The 13,284-nt window shown below is 44.1% G+C and overlaps 1 protein-coding gene across 8 annotated transcripts in view; it reads left to right on the top strand.

Moving 5' to 3' along the window:
- Positions 1–13,284, top strand: part of rtkna (rhotekin a) — a 108,657-nt gene that overhangs the window by 57,863 nt on the left and 37,510 nt on the right. The window contains exon 1 of one of the 8 annotated variants that reach the window (XM_055918816.1): positions 11,681–12,480. The exons of the other annotated variants lie outside the window; for them this stretch is intronic. Within the exon in view, the coding sequence (XP_055774791.1) occupies positions 12,448–12,480 (33 nt within the window). The 5' untranslated portion in view covers positions 11,681–12,447. Of the gene's footprint in view, positions 1–11,680; positions 12,481–13,284 lie in introns of those variants that run through there. 8 annotated transcript variants of the gene reach the window in all.

Here is a 13,284-nt window from a genome sequence, read left to right as displayed (position 1 = left end):
TGCACACAGGTGGACTTTATTTAACTAATTATGTGACTTCTGAAGGTAATTGGTTGCATCAGATCTTATTTAGGGGTTTCATAGCAAAGGGGTGAATACATATGCATGCACCACTTTTCCGTTTTAAATGTTTTCATTTCTCTTCACCAAGTTGGACTATTTTGTGTATGGCCATTACATGAAATCCAAATAAAAATCACTTTAAATTACAGGTTGTAATGCAACAAAATAGGAAAAACGCCAGAGGGGGATGAATATTTTTGCAAGGCACTGTAAAGCAGGCAGACCGGCATCTAGTTACTGTTTGAGTGAACGTTGGGCAAAACGAGTGACATAAGCAACTTTGAATGTGGTATGATCGTCAGTGCCGGGCGCGCCGGATCCAGTATGTCAGAAACTGACGCAATCCTGTGCTTTTCATGCACGACAGTGTCTCGGGTCGGCGGCAGTCCTGTGGGCGAAAACAGCTAGGCTAATCGAGAAGATACTGAACTTTAATTAATTGGCGTGCAGATTCAGGGAGTTAACTCCAGATGCTTCCAATTTTAGATTCCGGTTTGGCTCTCAGCTAGATCAAATCAAATGTATTTATATAGACCTTCTTACATCGGCTGATATATCAAAAAGCTGTACAGAAACGCAGCCTAAAACCCCAAACAGCAAGCAATACAAGTGTAGAAGCACGGATGTCTTCTGTTGGGCTTATACATCTTCACATTTGCGGCAAAAAATGTGATTAATACACAGAGTATACCAAACATTCGGAACACCTTCCTAATATTGAGTTGCACCCCCTCCTTTTTCCCTGAGAACAGCCTCAATTTGTCAGGGTATGGACTCTACATGGTGTCAGAACCGTTCCACAGGGATGCTGGCCCATGTCGACTCAAATGCTTCCCCCAGTTGTCAAGTTGACTGGATGTCCTTTGGTTGGTGGACCATTCATGATACACACAGGGAACTGTTGAGCATGAAAAACCCAGCAGCGTTGCAGTTCTTGACACAAACCGGTGCGCCTGACACCTACTAACACACCCCGTTCAAAGGCACTTAAATATTTTGTCTATATATATACACTGCTCAAAAAATAAAGGGAACACATAAACAACACAATGTAACTCCAAGTCAATCACACTTCTGTGAAATCAAACTGTCCACTTAGGAAGCAACACTGATTGACAATAAATTTCACATGCTGTTGTGCAAATGGAATAGACAAAAGGTGGAAATTATAGGTAATTAGCAAGACACCCCCAAAAAAGGAGTGATTCTGCAGGTGGTGATCACAGACCACTTCTCAGTTCCTATGCTTCCTGGCTGATGTTTTGGTCACTTTTGAATGCTGGCGGTGCTCTCACTCTAGTGGTAGCATGAGACGGAGCCTACAACCCACACAAGTGGCTCAGGTAGTGCCGTTCATCCAGGATGACACATCAATGCGAGCTGTGGCAAAAAGGTTTGCTGTGTCTGTCAGCGTAGTGTCCAGAGCATGGAGGCGCTACCAGGAGACAGGCCAGTACATCAGGAGACCGTAGGAGGGCAACAACCCAGCAGCAGGACCGCTACCTCCGCCTTTGTGCAAGGAGGTGCACTGCCAGCGCCCTGCAAAATGACCTCCAGCAGGCCACAAATGTGCACAAATGTGCACACATTCCCAGTGGGTCAGAAGTTTACATACTCAATTAATGTTTGGTAGCATTGCCTTTAAATTGTTTAAGTTGGGTCAAACGTTTCAGGTAGCCTTCCACAAGCTTACCACAATAAATTGGGTGAATTTTGGCCCATTCCTCCTGACAGAGCTGGTGTCACTGAGTCAGGTTTGTAGGCCACCTTGCTCGCACACGCTTTTTCAATTCTGCCCACAAAATTTCTATAGGATTGAGGTCAGAGCTTTATTATAGCCACTCCAATACCTTGACTTTGTTGTACATTTTGCCACAACTTTGGAAGTATGCATGGGGTCATTGTCCATTTGGAAGACCCATTTGCAACCAAGCTTTAACTTCCTGACTGATGTCTTGAGATGTTGCTTCAATATATCCACATAATTTTCCTGTCTTATAATGCCATCTATTTTGTGAAGTGCACCAGTCCCTCCTGCAGCAAAGTACCCCCACAACATGATGCTGCCACCCCCGTGCTTCACGGTTGGGATGTTGTTCTTCGGCTTGCAAGCCTCCCCCTTTTTACTCCAAACATAGCGATGGTCATTATGGCCAAACAGATCTAATTTTCTTTCATCAGATCAGAGGACATTTCTCCAAAAAGTACAATATTTGTCCCCATGTGCAGTTGCAAACCGTAGTATGGCTTTTTTATGGTGGTTTTGGAGCAGTGGCTTCTTCCTTTGCGGAGCGGCCTTTCAGGTTATGTCGATATAGGACTCGTTTTTTTGTGGATATAGAAACTTTGTACCTGTTTCCTCCAGTATCTTCACATGGTCCTTTGCTGCTGTTATGGGATTGATTTGCACTTTTTGCACCAAAGTACTTGCATCTCTAGGAGACAGAACGCGTCTCCTTCCTGACCGGTATCATCAAATCAAATCAAATGTATTTATATAGCCCTTCTTACATCAGCTGATATCTCAAACTGCTGTACAGAAACCCAGCCTAAAACCCCAAACAGCAAGCAATGCAGGTGTAGAAGCATGGTGGCTAGGAAAAACTCCCTAGAAAGGCCAAAACCTAGGAACAAACCTAGAGAGGAACCAGGCTATGAGGGGTGGCCAGTCCTCTTCTGGCTGTGCCGGGTGGAGATTATAACAGAACATGGCCAAGATGTTCAAATGTTCATAAATGACCAGCATGGTCAAATAATAATAATCACAGTAGTTGTTGAGGGTGCAGCAAGTCAGCACCTCAGGAGTAAATGTCAGTTGGGTTTTCATAGCCGATCATTAAGAGTATCTCTACCGCTCCTGCAGTCTCTAGAGAGTTAAAAACAGCAGGTCTGGGACAGGTAGTACGTCCGGTGAACAGGTCAGGGTTCCATAGCTGCTGGCAGAACAGTTGAAACTGGAGCAGCAGCACGGCCAGGTGGACTGGGGACATCAAGGAGTCATCATGCCAGGTAGTCCTGAGGCATGGTCCTAGGGCTCAGGTCCTCCGAGAGAGAGAAAGAAAGAGAGAATTTAGGGAGTTTTTCCTAGCCACCGTGCTTCTACACCTGCATTCTAGCTGTTTGGGGTTTTAGGCTGGGTCTCTGTACAGCACTTCGAGATATTAGCTGATGTACGAAGGGCTATATAAAATAAACTTGATTGACTTGATTGAATTAAAGAGAGCATACTTAAGTTCACACAGGACACCGGATAAGACAGGAGAAGTACTCCAGATATAACAAACTGACCCTAGCCCCCCGACACAAACTACTGCAGCATAAATACTGGAGGCTGAGACAGGAGGGGTCAGGAGACACTGTGGCCCCATCCAATGATACCCCCGGACAGGGCCAAACAGGAAGGATATAACCCCACCCACTTTGCCAAAGCACAGCCCCCACACCACTAGAGGGATATCTTCAACCACCAACTTACCATCCTGAGACAAGGCCGAGTATAGCCCACAAAGATCTCCGCCACGGCACAACCCAAGGGGGGGCGCCAACCCAGACAGGAAGATCACGTCAGTGACTCAACCCATTCAAGTGATGCACCCCTCCTAGGGACGGCATGAAAGAGCACCAGTAAGCCAGTGACTCAGCCCCTGTAATAGGGTTAGAGGCAGAGAACGGCTGCGTGGTCCCATGGTGTTTATATTTGCGTACTATTGTTTGTACAGATGAACGTGGTACCTTCAGGCGTTTGGAAATTGCTCCCAAGGATGAACCAGACTTGTGGAGGTCTACAATTTTTTTCCTGAGGTCTTGGCTGATTTCTTTTGATTTTCCCAGGATGTCAAGCAAAGAGGCACGGAGTTTGAAGGTAGGCCTTGAAATACATCCACAGATACACCTCCAATTGACTCAAATTATGTCAATTAGCCTATCAGAATCTTCTTAAGCCATGACATCATTTTCTGGATTTTTCCAATCTGTTTAAAGGCACAGTCAACTTAGTGTATGTAAACTTCTGACCCACTGGAATTATGATACAGTGGTCATTATTATAAGTGAAATAATTTGTCTGTAAACAATTGTTGGGAAAATGACTTGTGTCGAGCACAAAGTAGATGTCCTAACCGACTTGCCAAAACTATAGTTTGTTAACAAGAAATTTGTGGAGTGGTTGAAAATGAGTTTTAATGACTTCAACCTAAGTGTATGTAAAGTTCCGACTTCAACTGTAGATGGCTGTGTGGAGACCTTTACTTTAGGTGTAAATCCCCTGAGAGGATTGTGGGAGCTGGGACTGGGTCAGAGGCTCTGGTCTGGACTGAGGTGTGCTGGCTGGGCTTGACTGGGTTTGACTGGGCTGGCTGGGCATGATTTGACTGGAATGGGCTGGGCCGGCTACTGAAAGAGGCCTCTGTTGTTTAGCAAGGTGCTGAGAGGCCCGGACAGCCTGTTCGCCCCTCTGCCTCCGGAAGATGTCGTCAGCGGAACAAACCCTCAGACAGGGTGATGTTATGCAACCCCCCCTACCCACAAGCTCTCGATTAGGGGTCACTAGTACAGGGACAGAAGGAGTGGGGGTCTGGGGTGTTGAAACAGTGCCCTTTTTTAAGTTGGCTGACTTTGACTCTGGGATGGCTTCCCATAAGGCTGTCTGCCTGTTATGTTGTGGAGCTCTTTTCTCCTGCACATGTTAGCTCTCTCTCTCTCTCTCTCTCTCTCTCTCTCTCTCTCTCTCACTCTCACTCACTCTCTCTTTCTCTGTCCTTTTTCTTCTTTCTCTTTCTCTCTGCACAATAGCCTTTCCCAGTGAAGAAGCAGAATGCCACACTCTTCCTCCAGCAGGGGGGTGTCTAATCTTGACTGGGAGACGTAAAGGCTAAGCTAGTTTACTGTAGTGGTGCAGCCCTTTTCATTGGCCCTTGGAAGCACACAGCTCACTCCTCATCGGCTGGCCACTTGTCTGTCCCAGAGACCCTTTGTTAACCCCTGCTCAGCCAAGCCCCCCTCAGACAATGTGTCATTGCTCAGTGTGTCAGAACACCGGTCATGTTCGTAGATAATGTTTGTGTCAGGGACACTTAGGCTGAATTTAAGCCCCTTGACCCCACTGTTGTTGACCACGGCTGTCTTGTAATGCCTGTTGCTGTGAGAATCTAGAAGGATCCATCTAAACCACGTGTCAAAATCATTCCACAGAGGTGCCGAGTGTCTGCAGGTTCTCTCCTCCCTTGCACTTGATGGATGAATTAAGGTCACTAATTAGTAAGGAACTCCCCTCACCTGGTAGTCTAGGTCTTAATTGAAAGGAAAAAGAAAAACCAGCAGACTAAACAGTAGTCTTCATGTATTACAATAGTTGAATAATGTCAAGACGTGTCACGCTGGTGTAAAGGATTTGGAGACAGGCGCAGGAATACATTATCTGGGTTTTTAATACACCCAAAACAAACACGTATACAAAACACTGGGATGTTCCCAAACAAAAGAGTGAGGGTAAACCTGGTAGAACGACACAGGACGAGACCCGTAATGCACAAAACATGCAGCACAGGCTGAGACAACGCATAGGTACTCACACGACCAACGGACATGGGAACAATAATCGACAGCCCAATGGGGAAACTAAGGGCACATTTACACAAACACAATCTGTGAGGAATTGGAACCAGGTGTGCGTAATGACACAGTTCAGGGCAGCCTAGAAGGCCGGTGAAGTCGACCTCCGGAACTGGTGAACAGAATGAGCAGCAGTACCGGAGGGATCCATGACGGCATGTCTGTCATTCTGGAAAATGTAATTTTCACTTCTTACAGTCCAGGGGAACAGTTGAAAACCAAAACCTCCCATTTTGTTAAATAAACCCAACACAGCCTGTCATGTGCGGTACTGATTGATGGTCCAATTTACTCGACAGTTAGTACACTCAGGCCATTTCCTGACCGAAACGTTCCCCTGCCTCTAGGAAGGAAATAGGCCACGTCATCATGTCTCAAGCCCTAATACAAAAACAATGAATATCTATCAAAAACAAAATCTCTCAAAAATAGGAGAGAAAGTACCACGAGCATACAGCATTTGAGACAGAATGGTGGATGGATGGACGGACAGACCGTGATGTGTATGACGAGGAAGGAAGATTAGAAGGGATCTCCAGGGACTAACTGCTCATAGGAAAAGAGATGGTTGTTTGTTTGGCAAAGTGTTTATTTCAGTGAGACAGCAAATAGCAAGGAAGCGGTCGTCTCAGTGGGACGCAGCTAGAGGTCAGACACATCAATGAAATGCATCCAGTGGAATGCAAGGCATCAGTCTTTGTCCCAGGTGGCATCCTGTTCCCTTTATAGTGCACTAGGGCTGCATAAGGCCCTGATCAAAAGGAGTGCACCACAAAGGGAATAGGGTGCAAATTGGGACATCACACATCTGAGCATGTATTCAGGATTGACAGTATCATAGTCATTTGGGGATTACGGTTGGGCTTTTTAAAACTCATTCTGGATCCTTAGGTTAGCCTCTTCGTTTTATCATTCACGCTGTCTGTGTGCAGTTATTTGTTTTATACATCAATTTCTCTTGTGTGTGGGCGTCTTGTTGTTGCTGGTGTTTGTGTGTGCGCGTGTGACCATGTATGGTGTCTGCTTGTTGTTGTAATTTAGTGTACGGGGAAGTGTAGTCTGTGGCCCAGTGCCCTGAGTGTCACGCCCTGGCCTTAGTATTCTTTGTTTTCTTTATTATTTTAGTTAGGTCAGGGTGTGACATGGGTATTTATGTGGGTTTTGTAGTGTCCAGGGTGATTGTAAGGCTTAGGGGGTTTATTTAGAGTAGTTGGGTTTATGTTTAGTATAGTTGTCTAGCTGTGTCTATGTTGTGTGTAGTTGTCTAGGAAAGTCTATGGTTGCCTGAATGGGTTCCCAATTAGAGACAGCTGGTTTCTGTTGTCTCTGATTGGGAGCCATATTTAGGGTAGTCATAGGCTTTAGTTTGTTGTGGGGAATTGTCTATGTCTAAACGTCAGTAGCTTGTGTGTGCACTTTCGTTTTGTAGCTTCACGGTCGTTTGTTGTTTTGTTAGTTTGTAAGTGTTTTGTTTCGTTTTGCCTTCTTCAATAATAAAAGAAGATGGCTTATTTTCCACATGCTGCGTTTTGGTCCGTCTCACTCTCACACGATCGTGACACTGAGGGTAAAGTGCCCACTGCCGCCAGTCTAATCCAATAGGTCATTATCAATAAAACATAACAACAGCATTCAATTTGGCTGATGGTGGGCAAGGAGACCCCCAGCTCCGCTAAAACCATTGACAACTACATGCCGTTTTCATTCGATTGTTAAATAAATGTTATAACTAATTTGGTGTAAATATCATCACCTCTTGACGAGCATAGTCTGAACTACACATTTCAAATGCTCTGCATCTTATTGTGACGTTTTATTGATTACGACCTATTATAAACAGTTATTGTGTCTCTCGTTGTTAACCGTCTCTAAATCTAAAATGCAATACAACAGCATCAATCAGTGTTGTTGATCAGAGGATGGTCCTACAGCAGATGATGTTGATCAGATGATGGTCCTACAGCAGATGATGTTGATCAGATGATGGTCCTACAGCAGATGATGTTGATCAGAGGATGGTCCTACAGCAGCTGATGTTGATCAGATGATGGTCCTACAGCAGATGATGTTGATCAGATGATGGTCCTACAGCAGATGATGTTGATCAGAGGATGGCCCTACAGCAGATGATGTTGATCAGAGGATGGTCCTACAGCAGATGATGTTGATCAGAGGATGGCCCTACAGCAGATGATGTTGATCAGAGGATGGTCCTACAGCAGATGATGTTGATCAGAGGATGGTCCTACAGCAGATGATGTTGATCAGAGGATGGTCCTACAGCAGATGATGTTGATCAGAGGATGGTCCTACAGCAGATGATGTTGATCAGAGGATGGTCCTACAGCAGATGATGTTGATCAGAGGATGGTCCTACAGCAGATGATGTTGATCAGAGGATGGTCCTACAGCAGATGATGTTGATCAGAGGATGGTCCTACAGCAGATGATGTTGATCAGATGATGGTCCTACAGCAGATGATGTTGATCAGAGGATGGCCCTACAGCAGATGATGTTGATCAGAGGATGGTCCTACAGCAGATGTTGACGGCTGCTTGACCACACTGCCCCTGGCTCTTAACAGTGTGGTAGTCATAACAGTACTCACAGTGAAGCGGTTACCATGACAAACCGTCGCGAGACTGCCTCCTCCACACTCTTTAGCCGGAGGTGAAGATCTCTGTTATAGATGTAGAGATGGGTTGTGCGTGACTGTGCTGTATTTGAGTGTAGTCATGCCAAACAGGCCCACTCCTCCCTCCAAACCTCATTTCTTATCTTACCATATCTTCATCTGTTTTCCATTCCACTTCTTTACTCGACCACATCTAGGGCTGTGGCGGTCGTGAAATTTTGTCAGCAGGTTATTGTCATGCAAAAGACTGCCGGTCTCACGGTAATTGGCCATTAATTAACATGAACACATATAGCTTCTCCAGGCCTCCGCACATACAAGCCGCTGATGCGGGCCTTTGAAACATTTAAAGTATAATAAATAAATTGAATATACACCATCACAATACATCCATTATTTATTTTAGTCAGGTCTAAAGAAACATGATGATATAAAGATAATATATTTCAGAAGAACAGAATATGAGTTGGCCTACTGTAATCTGGCTATGCGCCATGCCATAGTCTGTAGGCTTGTTCATATAGGGGTCAAGATATGCTTATAAATCGCATGCTATTTTTTTTTTATAGTAAGAAGAATATAATTGAACTTAGCTGAATAAAAGAGTAAGAATATTTTTCCCATTCTGCAGCAAGAGTGTGCATATGAAGTGGTTATGTTGAGCGTGAAAGTGATCATTTGAAACGGGTCCAATATGCTAGATTTAGAGTTGTTTGGCAACTTTAGGTGTGAATGATACAAACCTTAGAATGTGTTAGAAATCAAAACATACAGTAAATGGGCTAAATGATGTGACTAAAGGCTATTGATGATTTGAGAAAGAAGCAGATAAAGCTTGCGCTCTGTTCCTTCCCTCAGGCTGCACACGCTGTTCTCTCAAGTGATCATATTTTCACCCATCAGACTATTCTCAATTTAATCTTGTCTTTACTAATATGTGATATTCATTTTGAATGGCCCGTTATCGATTGGACAAGAACAGCGGCGGTGGGAAAAGACATGTCATCTGTATGCACCCGAATAGCGAATGGAGGCCACTTTCCCAAGGGTTGGTTTTTCTCTCATGTCGGTAGACTACTCTGGTTATTTCACTGCATAACCGGTAATATTCTACCCAAATGCTTTATGCCATGGGCTCTCCAACCCTGTTCCTCTCCAACCCAGTGCTTAATTTAGGAAAACAAGTGAAATCTCTTCGGGAACATCGATAGTAACATGTTTTCACAACGAAACATTTTTAATTAAACTGACAGCCCCTCTCTCTGCACACTGGAGAATGGAATGAAGGAGAGAGGGGTGGAGATGGAAACGCATGGTGGTGAGATATTCTGTAGCTAAAGGTAATGTGTCAGCCTATTAATTATGAACATATAAAAAGTGCCGTATTACTAGGCTATTTGCACACCTGGATTGTATAATATTTTCCCATTATTCTTTAAAAAAAAATCAAGTTCTATCAAGTTGATTGTTGATCATTGCTAGACAGCCATGTTTAACTGTTGCCATAGATTTTCAAGACGATTTTATGTCAAAACTGTAACTAGGCCACTCAGGAACATTCAATGTCATCTTGGGAGGCAACTCCCTAGTAGTTGCCAATGGCAATCATACCCATAACATGACACAGCCACCACCATGCTTGAAAATATAAAGTGGTACTCAGTGATGTGTTGTGTTGTGTTTGCCCCATACATAACACGGAACCCAAACCGGCTGCGAGCGGGGGCCATCGTGCATACATTTATTTTGTCCCCCTACACCAAACGTGATCACGACACGCAGGTTAAAATATCAAAACAAACTCGGAACCAATTGCATTAATTTAGGGATAGGTCGAAAAGCATTAAACATGTATGGCAATTTAGTTAGTTAGCTTGCACTTGCTAGCTAATGTGTCCTATTTAGCTAGCTTACTGTTGTTAGCTAATTTGTCCTGGGATATAAACATTGAGTTGTTATTTTACCTGAAATGCACAAGGACCTCTACTCCGACAATTAATCCACACATTAAACAGCCAACCGAATCGTTTCTAGTCATCTCTCCTCCTTCCAGGCTTTTTCATCTTTGAACTTATATGGTGATCGCATCTAAACTTTCATAGTATTACCACGACAACTGGCAAAACATTTCGTCTTCCAATCACCAACGTGGGTATAACCAATGAGGAGATGGCACGTGGGTACCTGCTTCTATAAACCAATGAGGAAATGGGATAGGCAGGACTTTCAGCGCGATCTGCGTCAGAAATAAAGGAGTTCTATTTTAGCCCTTGGCGTCGCAGACGCTCGTTGGCGTGCGCTAGCAGTGTGGGTGCAATAATTGAATAACATGGATTTCTACTTTTATTTTGCGACGCTCGCGCACACGACGTGTCCAGTCTGGTCAGCATGTAAGGCTTTGTATTCAAGACAAAAAGTTAAGGATGGTTGTATCTTTGTAGTGACTGGGCGTATTGATACACCATCCAAAGCCTAATTAATGACTTCACCATGGTCAAAGGGAGATTTATTTGTACGCATTTACCAATCGGTGCCATTCTTTGCAAGGCATTGAAAAACATCCCTGGTCTTTGTGGTTGAAAGGTGTTTGAAATTCACTACTCAATTGAGATACCTTACAGATAATTGTGTGTGTGTGTGGTACATGTTCACCATTATTGAACACGGGATGAGTCCATGCAATTTATTATGCAATTTGTTACACCTGAACTTATTCAGGCTTGCCATAACAAAGAGGTTGAATAATTATTGGATCAAGGCATTTCAGCTTTAAATGTTTTTTATTAATAAAAAATAAAAAATCTACCCCAAAAAAATCCACTTTGACAATATGGGGTATTAGGCAGAGTTGCAAAGATAAAGCCATATCTCAGACTGACCAATGAAAAGATTAAGATGGGCAAAAGAACACAGACACTGGACAGAGGAACTCTGCCTAGAAGGCCAGCAACCCGGAGTCGCCTCTTCACTGTTGACGCTGAGACTGGTGTTTTGCAGGTAGTGACTCCAAACTTTTGAACGGTAGTGTATATTTTATATAATTGCAAGAAATGTACTTTAAAATGTAAATTTTTCTCTCCACCGTCAAGAGATGGCCCACAAAAAAATTGTATGCAAGGTGGGGGGGGCTCCCCAACCAAATCTCGGTTAGGGCCCCCAAAAGGCTAGAGTCAGCCCTGCATGTAAAACATTTACTATTTGGTATTTTATATTTGCTTACTGCGCACAGTATTGAGGCGAAATGTTGTCACAGATGATAGTCAATTTAATGTTTTCCAAACATACCTCAGATTATCCTTTATTTAAACAGAGTCCAGGCAATGTCAGTTTCAGACCCTCACAAGCACCGACTGTCACACAGTCTCCACACGGTAAACTAACGATGATGTAATCTTGAAACGTTATTTGCTCGAGCAATGGAAATTCGGCAAGGATAGAGAAAAGAGGGGGAGGAGGAAGAGATTTAGCAGGGATTTGTGTTACAGTACTGTCGTGGCACAGTAAGCCTAGCTGTGGACTCATGCGCTGTAAGAAAACAACGTACCTTTGCTTTAACACAGGCGATTTGAGTCATATGGGATCTGTCACTATTTCAAAACCACTGTGGAATCGGACGCACATGCATTATATTTATTTTGGATAGCATTTCCCATAGTGGGCAGCTATAGCCACAGTCAGCAACGGATTTGACAGACGCGAAACCTTATACTAAAACCTTGCTCCCGCCTGCTTTCTCGGGTGTGCACACCCGCCTTTCAGCCACCTCCCCCGATGGTCCTCCCTGCGGCCAGTCTATACCCGCCCGGTGCTGGAGAGCGAGTCGGAGGGGCTAGCCTACTGATGACAGCGCAGAGATGAGTTTGGGCAGATGAATGCCACATTCACCACTGGTCCTGCGCGAGCCAGGGATATCCGGTTTTGGTGAACGGACTATAGTGATCACACAACACACTGCAGTGGGCTACATACAACCTTTCTGAAGATACTTGGATATTCTGTAAATTGATTGATTTATGTATGTCTTGAGGAATCTGTTTTCTGGGTGTGCGGGTTGTTTGGCACGTTGCGTGTAGCCTGTTAGGCTGTTGCGTAAGCGTGTGGCCGGTTTGGAGACTTGAAGAGTGTACATCTTTCAATCATGGCCGGCATGAATAACTCAAACAATCAGCAGGTAAGTGTGCTGGCTTTACGTTGATCTAAATAAATAGGTAATTTATTTTTTTATATGTGTTTCTAGTGGTAATGTTGACATGCTTTAATTTAGAGACTATTTGATCTAGGCTACATAGGAATTGTGCGTCCTTCTGCCATAAAATCATCACAGCAGTCTGTCATGACATAAATACATGTGACAAGTCCACTTGTAGTAGCTCATTGTACAGCAGGGAAAGTACATTGTTAAAAGTCGTGCCATTTTTATGACGAAACCCTGTGGGGACAAGGAGAGCGCATGACATACTGTATGCCATCATGACCATGAACGAACAGTTCTCTGTGGTGACATTGAACGCATGCTAGATTATTCTCTACAAATTGACATTAGTCAAAGACACACACATTCTTTGGCTGTGGCATAGCTCTCATCTGGTTGAGTCACAGGGTAGATGGGGTGTGATTTGGGATAGTCTGATGTTCTGTGGGACATTAGGAGACATTGTCTTTCAACTTCTGAGAAGTGGGACAATGCAGCCAGTGTGCTTTTTAATGACGTTTCAGTCATCAATACATTTCCAGACTGTGGAGAGCTTCTGTCAGAGTATTGTAGCAGTGGCCCTAATCTCTGTCCATTTCTCTGGTACCACACTGACTTTGATAAAGCACAAGATCATCTGTATTTGGACCTGTCTTATCATATACAATCTCAATGTCAACTTGTGTTGTTCTATGTGCTGGGCTCCAGGCACATGCCAGCATCACTGAAGCACTGCTGCAGCAGACAGATGTTTGAGCCTGATGGTGTGTGACCGCTCTTATG

The sequence above is a fragment of the Salvelinus fontinalis genome, chromosome 4 (assembly GCF_029448725.1).
Source record: "Salvelinus fontinalis isolate EN_2023a chromosome 4, ASM2944872v1, whole genome shotgun sequence".
NCBI classification, from domain to species: Eukaryota; Metazoa; Chordata; class Actinopteri; order Salmoniformes; family Salmonidae; genus Salvelinus; species Salvelinus fontinalis.
Note: the sequence above shows the minus strand (reverse complement) of the source record. Positions and strands in the feature narration are given on the sequence as shown.